Below are 19,604 nucleotides of genomic sequence, written 5' to 3'. Positions count from 1 at the left end.
GCAGGTGTGTCACAAATGAAACATTTTATTTTTATACCATAATGTTTGTTATTTATAACTGTACCTCTGTTTTGCAAGATATTAATTTCAGCAATAAAATCTTTCATAAAAAAATTGATTGATTTGGGTTTACTATTACCCACATAAGCAGCAGCTACGAAGGGCTTATAAATGTCTGGCTTGAAATGTATTTTGATTAGAATAGGCCACATAGATTTTATACTCGATTTAAATAGTTTTATTCCATCAATGTTAATTTGTAATTCGATAAGGTTGCCAGAATGTATTTCAGAATTGACGCAAGATTGCAATCCTTGTTCAACACCAAAATACGAATATTCTTCATTTGTAATGTTATCGCAGTCTTCCATTTTGCTTATTTCATATGATGAGGTACTAGTTTTTAAAAACGTTGTTGATGATTTTGGTAATGTAAGCAAGAGTCTTTGTTAAACAATTTTTAACAATTTATCAAGATGTACTAGCGGAATTCTACATTCAATAGCCCACGATCGTAGTTTCGATATTTCTTCGATTTCTTCTTCATCAATTATATGCTCATCAACATCACTCTGATCATTATTATTATCAATTTCTTCATTCACAGTTTCTGAATCACTTCCATCAAAATCATTCATCACTTCTCCTACGTTTATATTGTCCGTATAATTACTGGAATCACTTAACGCTTCTTCTACGTTTATGTCATCCATATGATTTACATCGGAATCACTCAATTCTTCTCTTACATTTATATTATCCATATAATCTACTGTAATAAAACATATAATCTATTATAATAAAACATTTTTTTTCTATTGTTATATATATATTTGCTTTAATATTATTAATTACATGATCAATACCTTTTGAAGTTACACCGCTAAAACTTGGTTTATCACATGCATCACGTTTTCCTCGTTCATATAAATAATCGCGTTTAAATTTTTTAAGTTGACGATATTTTTGTGCTAGAATTTTAGATTTTATTTTCTTGGCATCCATTTTCGTATGGAGGTAGAGGCAGTTTGACGCAGTTTGTTTAAAAATATCTGAAATAATTATCTACGCATGCGTAGATCACTATTAAAAAATCTATTTCTAAGAACGAAAAGTTCAATGGCGCAAATGTGGGCCTAATGTGGCGCAAGTGTTGGCCGCCCAGTCAAATCCAGACCTACGCCTATTTAATTTTATAGTAATGCTACCTCATTTATGTATCAGACAAGCATGGCCCTGATATGGATCTTTTTAGTTTTTTAGAATAAGGCTGTGGCATGGCAAACTTGTATGGCGCTGACAAATGTCATGGCACCAGTAAGGCAATTTCTACCAGGGTAGTTTGTAATATTGGTGAATGTTTAAGATGTTTATGATTTAAGACGCGGCGTACGTACGCTATTATCTGCGCGCTATCACCTTTTGCCACTATTTGCACGATAATATTCAAACAAAATAGACAGCAATTGCTTTATTTTATTATATTATTTCTCATATCATAACCGCCTTTTATAAGTGCCATAAAAAGTAGCTATCGATGAACTATTGAGGAGAAGAAAACCCGGAAAATATCAGACATCGGCAAACTTCAACGTAAGTAGTTTATTATCTATTTATTATTTATAGTGCTCGGATTTCAGATAGTCGAGCAATTTCGACAGTTTGGATCTCAATAAATATGATAACTTAATATTATAAAAAATATATAATAAATAGATATTTATAAAATTTAATAACGTTTAATATATATATCTATTGATTTATATGGCTTTTTGCTAGATATTTAAAATATTATTAAATTATTTAACGTTAATATAATTATTATACGGTTTTTTCTCAATCTTTTTTATTCTCTCAATGTCTTTTACCTTTTCTCATTCTCTTTACCGTAAGCTATTCTTGTCGTTGCCGTCTATTTTGCTTGAATACCATCGTGCAAATAGTAGCAAAAAGTGATAGCGCGCAGATAAGCGTACGTACGCCGCGTCTCTTATATTTTATTTTAATTGACCACAAATTATTAAAAGAAATGTTAGATAACAAAAAATATTCTTTTAAAGATTTAAATTGATTTTATCAAATGTGCAGTATATAAGAAATGGCAGTATTAACACAGTGATATGAATATCCGCATAAAGTTAAAAATAAACAAATAGTTTCTAATGCATTTACTTACCCTCCAATTTTTTTACCAATTGGTCGAATTTTCAGATGTTATAAATCGACTACTGTTAACATTTGAAGTATTTCATCTGTTCCGAGATGTTCAAACTCGACCCATACTTTTTTAATTTCAAATCCTTCAAATAGTTACAAAATGTTGAATCTTTTGTCTGAGTCTTACTTCGCACTTTACAGTTATTCGGCGAATTGTGTCGGTCGAGTTTTACTTTGGAAAACCGCAGCACGATATTTCTGGACTACAAGATATGTGTGAGGAGCTTAATATCCAACGCAGGAAAAGGCAGTCCTACAATCAATGCGTTAGCAATTAAACCCAATAAAGGTTGTATGGATCCTTTATCTTCAATAAAAATTGAGATTGAATTTCGGCCGATGTTGCTCGGCGCTTTCGAGATTAAATTTGAACTACAAGTATGTTACAATATGACATACTCTAATCGAATTTTACAAATTAAATTCTTTGCATTAACTGTTACAATAAGAATCACTTCGTACAAAATACAAGTACAGTGTGAAACTAAAGTACCGTGTTTTATCATTGTTATTAGATGGTGCATTTAGATCCATTAATAATTACTGCAAAAGGTATTGCAAGTTATCCGCAAATTTATCCCTGTATCCAGCGCGACCACATAGTTAAACACTACTCTGTAAAATTAAACTACCAGGCAATTCAATTACTAACTCCGGACTATATTTCTATGGTATGAAACATTGGCTTTATATACAAAAATGAGAAAATTGTTTTAACGTTTTGCATTACAGAAAAAGCAAGAAATAAAAACACAATGTAATGATGTAGGCGATGATAAACCAAAGAATCAACTGCCCGAATGGGATAAAAAAATCTTATTAAGTAAAATTATACATAATAAAGTATCTGAAATAATAAAATAGATAATCGAATATAAATCAAGTAACTCCCATCAAATATTTTTAAGGTGATGGATGGGACTTAATTTTGTATGATGAAATATTTCCTAATATTATTGATATTGAGATGGCAATTGACAGATTCCTTGCAACTCGATATATTGAAGAAAATATTTCTGTCTTAATAAGACATCCGGTTGCACACAAAAATACAGTTATTCCTTCTCTGTATACTCCCGAATATATTATAGGTACATTTACAAAGTCTCGATTATTCTCGAATTAATTAATTGTGGTTAATTACTTCCAAATTAATTAGATAATTACACTGTAGATAATTACAAGCAAAATTGACAATATTGGTAATTAGATAATTAATGATGCAACAAATATTTTCAGATATGGGTTACATTACAATTGATCTAAAAACGTGTTATTCGACATCAATTATTAATTACGGGCCTTGGAAAGTGGATGTTACAATAAAGAAATTAAATAAAAAGCAACTCGAGAATTCTGGTATTTTCGTACTATTTGAGAAAACAACATTAGCTGTGGGAAAAACTACATCACTGACTGTTGTATGGCAGCCAACATCAGCGAAATATATTGAAAGAAGCACAAAAAAGCAGCATTTGATTTATTTAGAAGTAAAGTTAATTTTCTTTTAATATTCGAATAAAATAAAAATTAATTAAATTAAAATCGAAATAAGTTAAAATAAAATATTTGTTGCTTATGACGACATAATACATTAACAATTTAATCATAAAAATAAATAATAAAATAATTTAAACAAAAATTAATTATGATTTATTATTTTATACAGGTATCTCGAGGTTCTACTATTCCTATATTTATAAAAGGAATCATTACTTATCCGTTCGTAACTGTTAACACGAAATTATTAGATTTTCAGAATGTCATTGTAGGAGAATGTTTAATGATGAGCGTTTTAGTAAAAAACGAGTACTATATTTTTATAAACATACTTAATATTTTTTTTTTCAGAAAATACATGTATATTTTAATTTTTAAGGGGCTTTATTGATTGCTATTGGGAAGCAAAAATATTAACTATTCGCAAAAAACCAGAAAACTGTTCATTTAATCTAAATTACAAATCTGGTCTTCTTTTATCTGGCCAGTCGGACATTATTGATATTTACTTCAAGCCACGTAAAACGGTTATATATTATATATATATATATTATACGGTTATATTATATATATTGTCGCACATGTTCGTACAAATGAATGACAATGAAATCATTGTCATTTACAGGGCCGCGTAGAAGCAAATCTAAAAATCAATGTTAAAATGAGACCGGAGACGCAAACAGTAATATTGCTTGGCCGTGGAGTCGAATATAAGCTACGGATAAGCGATCTCAATGTTAATTTTCCACCCATAACACTTTTCACCGAAGCGCCAGAAAAAATATTTACAATTGAAAATATTTGCAATTACCCTGTGGAATTTTTCTGGCATCATCTTGACAGGTAATTAATATCAAGTGAAAATAAATTGGAAATTAACAAATTAAAAGCGAAATAAAAGATAGCAAGAGAAATGTTGCGGTAAAAATTATCGCAAAAAATGTCCGGTTATTTTTTCACTTTCCGATTAGCATAAGAGGAAAAGTGATAAATAAAATGGCGTGGAACGCACTTTACTGAATAAACCGACGTGTCGCAGTCTTTTTTTAGAGGAGGACCGAGCTGCCGAGGCACTGACTCGTTACTATGGAGTTAAAGAAATCCTATTACCGCCTCGAAAACTAGGAGAGAGAATGCCATCGTTTTTAATAGAATTTTATAATAGCCTCATGAGTGAGATGGCATACGCTTTATCATCAGAAACAATCGAGGATAAAAGTGTTACTACGCTGAATGGTATACATTAAGAGTTAAAAATAAACTTTCTTTTTCGAAGATTATAACTGACACGCTGTGAGAAAAAATTCTACGAAATAATAATTCTAATTTCTTTGAAGAAAATTTGGTATTAATGCATGAATATCATAATGCAATATATCTGATTATATTTAAACAAGTGATGACAAAAACTTTTAGACTCTGGCTATGAAAATAGAATACGAGCAACAAGGAAGTCATCTAGTACATCAAAATTATCTGCTCCAGAATCTTCATCTCAACGAGAATCAAAAATCGATCTGCAAAAAGGATCCGACCGATGGAAAGTGAAAAAATCTACAAGTTATTCATCTACTTCCATAGAAAGTGTAAAAAGAGATTGCCTATCTATGTCAGTTTTTAATGAACTTGATTTTCCTCGTGAACCGCCAATATTGTCAACAAGCAATTCTGAAAAACTGCAAAGTCTTCTCCTCTGTAAGTTATTTTATATTATTTTATAAGTTGTTAATAAAAATGACAAATGTCTGTAATCTATAAACAAACATTCTCGATTTATAATTTTTATTGCATCTGCATTGTTTAACGAGAAAATAGCTTTTTATTTCTGCTATTAAGGCTACATAGAGACTTTGCGTAAAGATCCCAACTTATATGAGAAAATGAGAGATCCTGTGAAGGATCTGTTTGAAAGTCCCGAAACGGTGTTGATTCAAGAGCCTGGGTTCGACTCTTCGCAACCAGCCAAGAAAGTCTGCATTATTTTCCACGGTGCACCGTTCACTGGTAATCTTGCATAAAATACACATATGCGAAGAGAATATATATTTACTCGATCGCGTTCCTGTTTAGAATACCAGGAAACCGCGTGTATAAGCGCTAAGATATTGCAAGTACCGCTACTATATATAGATAATGTCATTATCGAAGGCATCGCACTTGGCGACAAATGGTTCTCTATTAAGCTACGACAGATCATCGATGATGCCTATCAAGAGTATTTGTCAACATTTAAAAAACATAAGTAATTATAAAACTAAAAGCCATTCAATTTTTAAAGATATAATCTACATTTAAGAGCAATTCTATTATTTTTATATAAAATAGATATAAGAAAACTTTTAATTTTTTTTTCACGTTAGAGACATTTTGGAAATTAAATTGCCAGTGACAAGGAAAATCGACGCAAAAGTTGTGGAACATAATCAAGAAACAACTGTAAGAGAAGAATCACTTGAACCAAACCGAACAAAATTACCGAAACAACAAAAATCTTCGAAAACAATTAAATCCAATTCAGAAACAGCAACAAAAATTGAATATACTGAAAGCAATGCTCAAGAATTAATTACTCTGTTTGAAATGGAATTCTCGAAACTTCCAACGGAACAGGATTTGCAATTTTTAGATCCTGTGAGCCTCTATGAATGTAAAATTCAGACAATTTTGCTACTGCAAAGAATTTTTTCTTGTTACTCGATAGTTGAATCGAAAGTCAGCAAGAAAAGTGCTGAGAAAAGCCAGAATGATATTTTCCTCGATATTGAAAGCGGCCTGTTAATCGAAGTTTTTCGAGAAAGGTATTGACATTATTTTACATCATGTATTTGATATACCACACAAATAAATATTTTTAAATAAAATAATATTTATGCATCTCACACTTTATATATCAAATTTAATTATATAGTCTAAAAAGCAATTATCTGCTATATATAATATTATTAATTTGTTATATATTATTTGCTATATAATACTAATTTTTGAAATATTTTTTTAATTCTTTAAACATAATTTTCTCTGCATATATTTTAAATTAAAAAAAAAATCCTTTTCTTATTACTTTTAATAAATAGATTATCCTCGCATGATTTCAAAAGCGGTTTTGTACTGCAAACTTTAAACAATATTTTCTTCAAGAGCGACGTTATCACATTACTCGTATTGCTTAATATTGTTGGATATGTGGAATACGCATTGTTTGTAACTTTTTTAAACTCGATGGATACTTATGTTCGAAAAATGAAGAAACTGCACGAATTAAAAGGTAGATCATGCAATGAAATAGATTAAATTATAAAAATTATTTAATTATTATATTAATTATTTAAATATAGCAAAAAAATTATCAGAAGAAACTGCTAAAAAAATTCAAGAAATTGATGAAATGTCGTTATCCGAATATGAGTTACTTGCAGAAAATGATAAAAAGTTCTATCTGGAATCAACTTTACCAATAAAAAAACAGGAAGCGTTGCAAAGACGAATGCAATTTGTACAACAGATGACGGAAATGAGAAAAAGAAAAGTATTCACTTCAATATAACTTTAAAAATCTGCATTACGCAGTTTTAACTTTTCTTAAGAATTTTTGTAGAATGACTGTAACGCTCAATAATTTTTTATCCTTTTTTTATTACCAATTTTTTATTACCAATTACAATTCACTATTATCAATATTAATGCAGATATAATTATATTCGTAATTTTTCAAATTATGCGCACTTATCAATAATGCATGTTGCACAGAAGATATCTCAACGACCAAAAAATGAGAAAACCGATAGTTTTGATAAAAAATCTCGAACTTCTAAAGCACCCATTAACAAGAAACAAATTCAAGATCATAAAAAGTTGGAAAGTAACGATATTGTTCAATTAATATTTAAAATTGAATAAAATATGATAGAAATTAGTTTATGAAGTAAAAGAAATTATAATTTAATTTTTTTTAGTTTTATATGATTTAGAAGAGCAACAGATACCAAAAAAAGTGGAGAATATTGCCAATGCCATGAGTGATTACTATGACAGTCTTTTGGCAATAGAAAATGTTATTAAAAATTGGGATTTTCATAAAAAGGTAAATTTTTACAAATTTCTAGATTATTTGAATTATTTTTTTATTCGAAGCATGAATTGTTATTAATTATTATTGTCAATTTTAGGATGTGCTTTTTACGACGGAAAACATAGTTTTGAAGCCTGATAAATCTGAAGATAAACGTATGAATGTCAGTAAAGAGATAATATATAATTTCGATTTTAATTACTTAGGTAGCACATGTTCGTTTCATATATACGTTTCTTAAATGTATCTAATGTTTTTTAACCGTCAAGAACCAATAAGAAACGTTTTTGAAACCATAATTTAAGAAACGTTCAAAAAAACAAATAATTTAAGAAAGTATATTAGCTATGGCATTTATATAAACATATATATTTATTTTAATGAAAGAAAAAGGCCCAGTCAGCGCAAATGTCTCAAAGACATTTAAAAGACGTCTAAAAAATGTATAAAATTTTTTAAGCTTCTTTTAGTTGTCTTAGTACACATATACATGTGTATGAATGCATTATTTTATTAATTCCGTGAGAAAAAGCAAATTTTTTCGCGGATAAAGAAAAAAACGTTTTTTCCTTTTATTCGTAAAAAAAATATATATTTATATAAATGCAATAGTTAATATATTTTTTGCAATGTTACAAATAAGATGTTACAATAAAATATCACAAATATAGTAAATATCAATATATCACAATATCAATATCACAAATATAGTAAAATATAGTATTTAAAAAAAAATTCCTATACTAAATTATTTTTATTAATTAAACTCTTATAATAATTATGTAACTTTTATTACATTAAATTCTTGAAGAACATTTAAACAACATTATATTAAAGAAAAGATAAATAAAAAAAATTAAAACAAATAAAATTTTTTTTAATTTTTCTGAGAAAAGTGAGATTCCGTGAAAAAACATTTTTTTTGTGGATAAAAGAGTTTCTTGATCGTTTCTTAAACGTTTTTTTGACGGAAAAATAACATTTCTCTTAATATTTTTCGGATTGACATTTTAACCAATGAGAAACGTTTTTAAAAACCGTTATAAAACGTTTCGAAGAAACAAACATGTGCTACCTGAGTAACAGCTGAATAAAATTTATGAATTTTTATCGAAATGTATCTGAAGAAATAATTATTTATTTCTCTTATAGTAACGTATTCCATATTTTACGTATTTCACCTATATACGCAAAACAACGATTATATTTAAGTATACATAATTAAAATATCGCAAACTTTAACCATATTTATAATTTAATTATTTCAATAGACAAATGAATTTCATATCTGGTACGTAAATGCCACTGACCCGTGGAATCGGATGATATATGACATGATAGTTAATCAAATGAGCGAAAACAGCTTAGCTAAGAAAGCTCTTTGTAAGCAATATAATCATTATCTTAAAATACGTTCTTACATCACATAAAAGTTATTAAATAACAATATTCAATATTTGCTAATAATAGCTGCCAAAATTTTATCGAAATCGGATCTTGAACCGAAAAAATATTATATTCTTAAACCTAAGAATATAAGAAAACGGGATATTAAAAGCAATGGTAAACATATTATTAATTTTTTAATTTTTTAGTTACAATAATTATTTGTATATATTGTATATATATATATATCTGTTGCAAACGTTAATTGTAATTTTATGTTATTAATCAGGAAGTTATCAAATAGTCTCCTTATCCATAATACCCGACTTCATGATTAGGACAATCGATTCTTCAAACGCTAGCATAGTTAATAATCAAGAAAATCACGAGACAAATGAAAAGCGTAAAAAACGTTCACATCACGATTTCAATAAACCTGAAGATGCTAAATCGTTAAACACATTGACGATAGAGAGCAAGAATACTAATGCATTTAATGCAAATGTTATTCTCGAGGAGATATTGAAACCACGATGGATTTTGCAACCTAAGGAATGTCAAACATTCAAGATCCGATATCAACCCAAAGATGTAGGAATTCATCAACAAACATACACGTTATCCATCATCGACGGCAATGATATCACTTATGATATTAACGTTTACGGTATCGCGGATCTTCCAACACTGGATATGAATCCTAATGCTATTTTTTCAAAGGTAATAATATTTTCTAGATATATACAGGGTGTCCCGTAAAGACCGTAACAACGCTTAGGGGTATATTTCTGAGATAATTCTGAGCAAAAAATCTTAATACCAAAATACTCAGGGTGTAATGATTTTTGAATTAGAAGCATTTAAAGTTAGCGAATAAGATAGCCTGAAATTTGCGCAGGTGTGTACAACGTACAGTGATAAAAGCGAAATTGACTATCGTTCCCCTGTTGTCAGTATTAATATTTGGAAAATAAATTTGCTAATACATATTAACATAAATATTGTTTACGCAATTAAGATTTTGTTGAAAATATTATAAAGAAAAAAATATTATAAAGAAAAAAACGCAAGCTGTCAAAAATTACATTTCTTTGACATTTCTTTTTATCTTATAGATATTTGTACAATAAAATTATTAAATGTCAAAGAAATGTAATTTTTGACAGCTTGCGTTTTGTGTATCATAATATTTTTTTTTTATAATATTTTCAACAAAATCTTAATTGCGTAAACAATATTTATGTTAATATGTATTAGCAAATTTATTTTCCAAATATTAATACTGACAACAGGGCAGCGATAGTCAATTTCGCTTTTATCACTGTACGTTGTACACACCTGAGCGCGCAAATTTCAGGCTATCTTATTCGCTAACTTTAAATGCTTCTAATTCAAAAACCATTACACCCTGAGTATTTTGGTATTAAGATTTTTTGCTCAGAATTATCTCAGAAATATACCCCTAAGCGTTGTTACGGTCTTTACGGGACACCCTGTATATGGAAATATGATTATCGTTAGTTTAGTTTAATTAAACAATATTATTCATAATTTTTATTAAAATATTAAGATAAAATGTACGTTTTAGGTCACAAAAACAAAAGTAGATGACGTAATTGAGTCCACATACTTTTCTGACACTAATACCTTCGATTTTGGGTCCTTATTAGTGTTTCGACAAGATAAAAGGTTTGATGTCATGACATCTAATGTATTAACTAATTAATTACATAAATTATAAATATGATATCTATAGATGGCTATAGATATATGATTTTTAAATAGTGACCATCGCCGTAAAGCGGAATTTAAGTTTTGCAATATATCCAAAGTTGACGCGGAAATCTGTTTCTATCTGCAAGAAAATAATCCAGATACTTTTATTTTGAAACCAGAGAAACTTTATCTTCAAGTATGCTATTATATTAAACATTAAATTACATTTAATTACATTAAATATGTATCATATTATTAATATAAGGTATTTAAAGAAGATCTTTGGAGTTATTCAGAATTATTAATATGTATTAAATATGGAATTTTATTCTATTATTCTGTATTTTATTTATGCTACATTTGATATATAAAACGTATTAAGCACATAAAACGCATTATTTTTTTTTATTTAATTTGTAGGCTGGACAATGTGGATTACTAGAAATATCAGCAGGTGTTACAAAGCTCGGTTTATTTTCTGATAAATTGCACATATGTATCACAAATAATCCACATATTGATATAATCGAGGTAATTATAACAAAAATATACGTTTTAAATATGTATGTGTAAAAATTGTTATTAAAAACGTGTAATACTTTAGCTTCAATGCAATGGTGCGAAATTGGACATAGAACTTGAAAGCAAACAGTTATCATTTGGACAAGTGCTTCTATATAGAAAAAATTTTCTACCTTACTTTATCTGGAATAGTTCTCCGATCGATATTTTTTGGCGTCTGGAGTTTGACGGACCATTAGATCCTCAAATATCATTTACACCTACTAATGGCATTGTTAAAGCTCGGAATGACCAGAAAATTGAATTCTATTATTATGCTAATAAAGTAAAAACCTAAATTCAGTTTATATTAATCAAATAAATTAACACATATAAAATTTTTTATCTTTATTATAAAATTTTTAATTTTTATTTATTAAATAATAACTTCTACGTTTTCAAATATAAAATTATTTTTGGGAAAATAATTGATAATTTTATTTCTGAATTAGATCGGAACAATAGAAGTAAAATTGATTTTCAAAGCTTTTTTCCACAAAGATGACGTAACATTTATTTTTGCGGAAACCCTTACTTTATCTGGTGAGACGTACGACATTGCTGTTGACATTAATCATGCAAATCCAATTGATCTAAAGTGTGTGAAAGTTGGTTCTTCTACGAGTGCAAATTTTACGATAAGCAATCAAGGAAATTATAAAGTGAAATATGTGTAAGTGTATTTTTTAGTCAACTCATATATCCATATCGAAATGCTATCATTGAAATTCACCTCATTACTACGTCATTATTCACATACATCAACAAAATGTTTTTTTTATAATTTCTTAATAATAAAATATATGATATATGATAAACATGTATCTGTACTGCTAATTAAATTGATAATTATGACATTAGCATGCTTGTAGAAGAGCAAAATAAACTGGCCAAGATTGCGCCGAATTTATCTACAAAATTAAAAGAAGACATTGAGATTAGTCCTGCTTTCGGTTCCATTAAACCACAAGAAGAAGCTACTATACAAGTACATTTTTCAATCTTTGTTATTTTCAATGTTTTTAATAATATTTTCTACTCTTCATATGATAAAATTAAGAGAAAAAAATATTTAAAAAAAAATCTTTTTTTTTTTTTTTTTTTTTTTTTTTTTTAATATAACTATTATTGTCAATAAAAGATTATAAATAAGCTTAGCATAGTTTTATTAATTAATCTACAATTATATAAAAATAGAACTTCCATTTCCGGTGCGAGAGATCGTGACACGTGGTGACAGAATGTGATTTTTTGGTGGCGTGAGAGGTGCGTAAAGGAGCGTAGTAAGGATGAGAGCGGTGTGAGAGAGAGTGGAGGTGCGAGTGAGTTGATGCAAAGGGTTTAGGGCAGGGCAAGGAATAAGGGAGAAAAGGAGGTGAAATGAGGTGTTAAAAAGAAGGAGGTGTTAAAAGGAAACTACAGATAGTAGATAGTGTAGAGGAGAGTTTGGAGCCGAGTGCTGAAAGACAGGGAGCAGAAAGGTACAGAGAAAATAGTCATAAGCCGGTGGGACGCGCAGGCACAGAATGGAAAAAAGAAGAACAAGTGGATTAAAAGACGGAAGGAGACAGAGAGAAAGATGTAGGAGCTATTAAAATGTGGAGGAAATGCTAAAAAAAGAGAGAGAAGAATCGGGAAAGAGAGAGGAAGGGGAAACGACCTTTTGCAATAGCAAGAAAATGCCGAGATCGCCGGTTAAGAGCAGTGTAAGGGAGGAAAAAGATATAAGGGGATATAATGGAAATATGGAAAGAAGAGATAAAAGAGGTTAAGAGAAGATGAGGAGAATGGAAAGGGAAAATATAGACAAATGAGGGAAGAAGTAAATGAAAGGATGAGAGAACAGGGGAGGATTCTGAGGGAGGAAATAGAGAGTATAAGAAGGGAATTTAGGGTGCAAGAGGGGAGATGGAAGGAGGAGAGGAAAAAGATGAGGATGATTATAATAGGTTAGAAAAAACAGGAGAAGAGGGAGAGAAGGGAGAAGACAGAAAAAAAAATGTGGGAAAAAGAATAAAAGAAATAGAAAGAAAATTAGAGTGGAAGGAATGGGAAAATAGAAAAAAGAACATAATAATAAAAGAAATGAAAGTGAAGGATAAAAAAAAGAAGAAAGCGGTGGAAAGGCTATTAAGGGACAAAAGTAAACATAGAGGAGGTCAAGAAAATAGAGAAAAGAGTAGAAAGGGGAAGAGAGAGAATGTGGATAAGATTGGGAAGCAAGGAGCAAAGAAGAGAAGTGTTAAAAAAGAAAAGAAATCTGAGGGGGAGAAAAAAGAAAAAATCATGGAGTATTGAACGTGAAAGGAGAGAAAGAGGTGAATGCTAAAGAAAGTAGTAAAAAAGGAGGAAAGGAAAGGGAGAAAAGTATGGTTAGCATACGGGAGGATTAGAATTGATGATATATAATGGAGATATATATGATGCTGAGAGACGGGAAAGAGAAGATAAGAACGGAGGCGGAATAAAACGAGAAGAAGGAAAAGGAGGGTACGAAATAAAAGAAGAAAAATTAAGGGAAGAGGAAGAAAAGGGAAAAGAAGGAAAAAGATGAAGCTTAATATTTTAGAATGTAGCGAGACTAAGAAATAAAGATTTTTTATTAGAACTGAAGAAATGGGATATAATAGTGATGACGGAGATATGGTAGGATAAAAAAGGATGGAGTGAAATAAAGCAGGTAAAAGGGTTATGAATGGGAGATACAAAAGGCAAGAAAAAAGAACGTAAAAAGAAGAGCAATGGGCAGGAGAATAGTAAGAGAAATATTGAAATAGATAATAAAAAGAGGGACAAAGATAGAGACAAAAAGAAAAATAATATCGGTACAAAAAGTAGAATGGGGAAGGGAAAGGTGAAGAATAGTGGAGATGTATGTGGATAGGGACATAGAAAGAATAATGTAAAATTTGGAATAATAAACTGAAAATAAGGAACCGGGTAGAAAAACAATAATAGGAGGAGACTTTAACGCGAAGACTGCGAAAGAGAATGAGGGAATGGAAAAAGGGGAAAAAGAAGAAGAGGAAAAGGGGGAGGAGGAAAAGACAATCAAAAGATGGGAAAATGAATAAAAAGAGCAGAAGATTGGTAGAGTTCTTTGAAGAAAACAGATGGAGTTTATTGAACAAGAGCATAAAAGGAAATGAAAAGGAGGAAATACGTTTACAGAAGAGAAGGGATGTATAGTGATATAGTGTATAGATTATGTTATGAATATAAAAAGGTAAGGGAAAAAATAGTGAATATGAGTGAGTCCCAGTTGCGCACAGAATAAATCGGATATAGCAGATTGAATGAATCAGACACAGGTCTAATCGGACATAATAAAAAACAGACACACGGTGGTTGGAATTAGACACAGTAAAAATCAGTCACAATGCCAATCAGACACAGTGGCAATCAGACACATTAAAAATCGGACACGGTAGGAAATGGACACACCGTAATTGCAATCGGACACAGTAGCAAACGGATACACAGGATGTTTGCAATTGGACACATCCGTGACAGTTTTCCTGACCTTAAAAACATTACTTCCCAGCAAACACCAAGTTACAGTTATATAATTGTTAGTTGTAATTTCCCACTCAACAATATAACTGTTATATAATACACGTGTTATATAACAATTATATTATTGAGTGGGAAATTACAACTAACAATTATATAACTGTAACTTGGTGTTTGCTGGGTTCTAATGACTTGTTGCTTTTTTACTTTTTTTTCTATAATAATTTTGTGCACAACGTCTTTTCTGTTTTAAGAATCTGTAAAAATTAAATAAAAATAGTCGATATAATCGAACCGTGTTTTTGATTCATAAATATCACATTTATCTTGATAAAATTGCCTATATAAGTTTATCGTGAGCTATTTCAATCGGACCGATTGATATACAAAAATTGTTTATTCTTTCGTCTTTAATCATATCTTAAATGTTATTAACAAAAGGAAGTTCACCGAATAAACTGTATAATTATAGACTTTGTTTTGCATCGAAAGTACCGGACGATGAAAATAGACCTTGCTTTGCGCGAAAACTTGCCAACTCATGTGGAACTGTATAATTATAGACCTAGTTTTGCATCCGAAGCACTATTTTTATAATTTTTACGCGTGGGCACGAGATGTGTCCGATTGCAAACGTGTGTTCATTTTTTACTGTGTCCGATTTTCAATGTGTCTGATTGTCACTGTGTCCGATTCCAACCATCGTGTGTCCATTTTTTATTGTGTCCGATTGGACCTGTGTCCGTTTCATTCAACCGGCTGTGTTTGATTTATTCTGTGCGCAACTGGGACTTCCCCTTGAATATGAGAGTGAGGGTGCCGTCACATACAGCCCGTAATCCGTAATCCGCACCGGAAGTCCGCAAAAGTTACTAGGTATTTCGTCCGTAACGTTACGTATTTTTTATCTCCTTGTGTCCCGTGGAGCCGTAAATACAGATGTAACGGTAGTACTATTTTTTATTTAACAGATTATAATTGTTTATTTGTGTTTTATTCATAAGAAAACTACAGAATATATTATGATTTTAACAAAAGTTGCAATTAAATCGTCAAATTTAGTTAAATAAATAAAATTAGAAAAAGCATTACTAGTAATAACTAGTAACTTGCAGTAATTTTTACGGAAATTTCATGGAATTAGGCTGGCGTCACATAGAACCCGTAATCCGTAATCCGCACCGGAAGTCCGCAAAAGTTACTAGGGATTGCGTCCGTAGCGTTACGTGTGTTTTTTCTCCTTGTGTCCCATGGAGCCGTAAATACACACGTAACGGTATTACTATTTTTTATTTAACAGATTATAATTGTTTATTTGTATTTTATTCATAAGAAAACTACAGAATATATTATAATTTTAACAAAAATTTTAATTAAATCGTCAAATTTAGTTAAATAAATAAAATTAAAAAAAGCATTACTAGTAATAACTAGTAACTTTTAGTAACTTTTACGGAAATTTCATGGAATTACGGCTCCATGGGACACAAGGAGATAAAACACACGTAACGTTACGAACGCAATCCCTAGTAACTTTTGCGGACTTTCGGTGCGGATTACGGATTACGGGTTCTATGTGACGCCGCCTTACGGCTCCATGGGACACAAGGAGATAAAAACACACGTAACGTTACAGACGAAATATCTAGTAACTTTTGCGGACTTCCGGTGCGGATTACGGATTACGGGCTGTATGTGACGGCACCCTGAAAAATAAAGTAGATTTGGATCATCAACCGTTGAAGATATCGGTAAAGGGAAGAAAGAAAAAGAGAGGGTAAAGAAGGAAGTAGGAATAATGGTTGCAGGAAGAGTTATTAATGAGGAGATAAGTAACGCATTTTAGAAAGGATTAAACTGGGGGAGGATTAAATTGAGGGGGAATGATAGAGGGAGAGAAGAGAGAGAGAAAGAGAGAGACAGAGAGAGATGGAGAGAGAGAGATAGAGAGAGAGAGAGAGATGGAGAGAGAGAGAGAGAGAGAGAGAGAGGGAGAGAGAGAGAGAGAGAGAGGGAGAGGGAGAGGGAGAGAAAAAGGGAGAGGGAGAGGAAGAGGGAGAGGGAGAGGGAGAGAGAGAGGAAAAGAGAGACAGACAGAGAGAGAGAGAGAGAGAGAGGGAGGGAGAGAGGGAGAGAGAGAGAGAGAGAGAGAGAGAGAGAGAGAGAGAGAGAGAGAGAGAGAGAGAGAGAGAGAGAGAGAGAGAGAGAGAGAGAGAGAGAGAGAGAGAGAGAGAGAGAGAGAGAGAGAGAGAGAGAGAGAGAGAGAGAGAGAGGGGGGGAGAGAGGGGGAGGGAGGGGGAGAGGGGGAGAGAGAGAGGGAGAGAGAGGGAGGGAGAGAGAGAGAGAGAGAGAGAGAGAGAGAGAGAGAGAGAGAGAGAGAGAGAGAGAGAGAGAGAGAGAGAGAGAGAGAGAGAGAGAGAGAGAGAGAGAGAGAGAGAGAGAGAGAGAGAGAGAGAGAGAGAGAGAGAGAGAGAGAGAGAGAGAGAGAGAGAGAGAGAGAGAGAGAGAGAGAGAGAGAGAGAGAGAGAGAGAGAGAGAGAGAGAGAGAGAGAGAGAGAGAGAGAGAGAGAGAGAGAGAGAGAGAGAGAGAGAGAGAGAGAGAGAGAGAGAGAGAGAGAGAGAGAGAGAGAGAGAGAGAGAGAGAGAGAGAGAGAGAGAGAGAGAGAGAGAGAGAGAGAGAGAGAGAGAGAGAGAGAGAGAGAGAGAGAGAGAGAGAGAGAGAGAGAGAGAGAGAGAGAGAGAGAGAGAGAGAGAGAGAGATTCACCTTCTGCACAGGTAGTCTGTGACTTTCATTAACAACGTGTCGGCACAGTTGTGTGATTCTCGTTGGCATTTGTTGGAAGTCGCCAAATGTCACGTGTGTTTGTGTGTATACGTAGAGCGGATGTTGAGGTGGATACAGGTTACTATATTAGTAACATGGGTTCACCCCAGCAAATTAATAGTAAGATCGGTTAAGGTTAGAGTAAGTTAGAATAAGATTAGATGTTAGGATGATGTATAGAATTACAACCCTTAAAGGAACAATAAGGTTAAAAACAATAAGGTTAAACTACTACTACTACATAAAAGTAAAGATGGATAGGATACAAATACGAATACAAATAACTTTTAATTTAGCTAAAATGAACTTTTATTTGTAGGTAACTTTCATACCAAAAAACGAAATTAATTTAAAAGAGTGTCCAATACTCCGATGCCATCTTTTTGATATGAACAAACAAACTGCCATAGTTGCAGAATTTCCTTTAACAGTTTCCCTAATTGCATATTATACAAGGTGAAATATTATCCATTCAGTAAGTAAAATGTTAGCAATATTAGCAGGTTGACAGCAAATTTGATCAAATTTGTTGTTAAACTACGAACGTTGCTAACATTTAGCTATATGGGTAAATCTGATTAATATTGGTTCAAATTATGCTACTTCAAAGAAAGTTTTCTTCTTGATTTTCAAATTCATATTGTATTAATTATTTCTTTTCATATATAGATTTCGTGTTCATCCATATCCTAAAATTAATTTTGGCTCGCTTGGAATATGCACTGAAAAGACAATATATCTTAATGTAGAAAATATTGGTCAATTTCCACTGCAATATTTCATTACAACAAGTTTTGTCAAACATCCATTTGTTATCTACATGGCACAAGTTAAGCTAGAAGATGTAAACAAAAAAAGTCTTGATAAAACGGCAGATGCGTTAACAAAAAGGAACAAATCACAAATCGAAAGATCAAGTGCCGAGTAAAGTCTAAAAAGTTTTTGTACTTAATAATTTTATAATATACACATATATATATTAATACATAGCAATTGACTTAGATAAAGTAACGTGATATTTCATTAATTTGAATTAAACTTAATATTTTAAAGAATAATTTCAGTATATTAACACGTACAGCTTGCTTTGATATGAAAATTTTTAATTGTTTTTGTAGAAAAACACCAGAATTGATAGCTACCTTACAAATTGGTCCTTTTACTGTAACGAAAACTGAGGGGAGTGTTCAGCCAGGAGAAATCGATACCGTAATAATCAAGTGCTATCCGGAATTTGTGGGCTCTCAAGAGGAAGAAGTAATGATTCTTGTACCAGATAGCATTCCCGAAGACAGAAATGGCAAATTAATAAAATTAGTCGTTAAATCCTGCATACCCAGTATCGATTTTCAAGATCTTGACGCTATGTTTCATGAAAATTACATTGTGGATAATATTGAAAACTTTATTTGCCCGAAAGAGGTACCTAATTTTATATTCTGTCATATATAGTTTATATTTATAGTGGAATTAAGATAAAGCTAAGATAAAGCTAAGAGATTTTTTTTATTGTATCAGATTGGAGCACACACCATATTCGCGCGTCAAGAGAAATGCTTATACTTTCGTTATATCTGCGTATCTCATACTCATACGGCATATCTTGTGCTTTACAATCGAAACGTAATACGCGCCGATGTAGAATTGATCTTACTCGCAGAATTATTTACACTGGAAACCGTTAACCGAGACGTCTTTGTTCTAACACCCGAGAGAGAATGTATTCCGCCAATGAGTCATAAAAAATTTGCAATTTCCTTCAATCCGACGTTTCTAAAGGTAACATTTCTTTATTTAAAGCCAAAATGTCGAGAACA

At 31.3% G+C, this 19,604-nt stretch overlaps 1 protein-coding gene across 1 annotated transcript in view; it reads left to right on the top strand.

Moving 5' to 3' along the window:
- The first annotated feature begins 1,787 nt into the window (after positions 1–1,787).
- LOC105679293 (hydrocephalus-inducing protein homolog) overlaps positions 1,788–19,604 on the top strand; it is a 74,422-nt gene continuing 56,605 nt past the window's right edge. Inside the window, exons 1-29 of the mRNA XM_067347796.1 lie at positions 1,788–2,595; positions 2,733–3,308; positions 3,457–3,707; positions 3,887–4,026; positions 4,097–4,244; positions 4,343–4,560; positions 4,757–4,953; positions 5,134–5,412; positions 5,554–5,721; positions 5,788–5,959; positions 6,078–6,515; positions 6,792–6,982; positions 7,053–7,243; positions 7,465–7,576; positions 7,671–7,798; positions 7,884–7,949; positions 9,058–9,169; positions 9,257–9,349; positions 9,462–9,892; positions 10,761–10,861; positions 10,958–11,084; positions 11,309–11,419; positions 11,493–11,735; positions 11,902–12,122; positions 12,311–12,437; positions 18,107–18,243; positions 18,457–18,711; positions 18,906–19,209; positions 19,306–19,566. Of these exons, the coding sequence (XP_067203897.1) occupies positions 3,185–3,308; positions 3,457–3,707; positions 3,887–4,026; positions 4,097–4,244; positions 4,343–4,560; positions 4,757–4,953; positions 5,134–5,412; positions 5,554–5,721; positions 5,788–5,959; positions 6,078–6,515; positions 6,792–6,982; positions 7,053–7,243; positions 7,465–7,576; positions 7,671–7,798; positions 7,884–7,949; positions 9,058–9,169; positions 9,257–9,349; positions 9,462–9,892; positions 10,761–10,861; positions 10,958–11,084; positions 11,309–11,419; positions 11,493–11,735; positions 11,902–12,122; positions 12,311–12,437; positions 18,107–18,243; positions 18,457–18,711; positions 18,906–19,209; positions 19,306–19,566 (5,346 nt within the window). The 5' untranslated portion in view covers positions 1,788–2,595; positions 2,733–3,184. The remainder of the gene's footprint in view (positions 2,596–2,732; positions 3,309–3,456; positions 3,708–3,886; positions 4,027–4,096; positions 4,245–4,342; positions 4,561–4,756; positions 4,954–5,133; positions 5,413–5,553; positions 5,722–5,787; positions 5,960–6,077; positions 6,516–6,791; positions 6,983–7,052; positions 7,244–7,464; positions 7,577–7,670; positions 7,799–7,883; positions 7,950–9,057; positions 9,170–9,256; positions 9,350–9,461; positions 9,893–10,760; positions 10,862–10,957; positions 11,085–11,308; positions 11,420–11,492; positions 11,736–11,901; positions 12,123–12,310; positions 12,438–18,106; positions 18,244–18,456; positions 18,712–18,905; positions 19,210–19,305; positions 19,567–19,604) is intronic.

The sequence above is a fragment of the Linepithema humile genome, chromosome 1 (assembly GCF_040581485.1).
Source record: "Linepithema humile isolate Giens D197 chromosome 1, Lhum_UNIL_v1.0, whole genome shotgun sequence".
Lineage (NCBI taxonomy): Eukaryota > Metazoa > Arthropoda > Insecta > Hymenoptera > Formicidae > Linepithema > Linepithema humile.
This window is presented reverse-complemented; position numbering and strand designations above follow the sequence as displayed.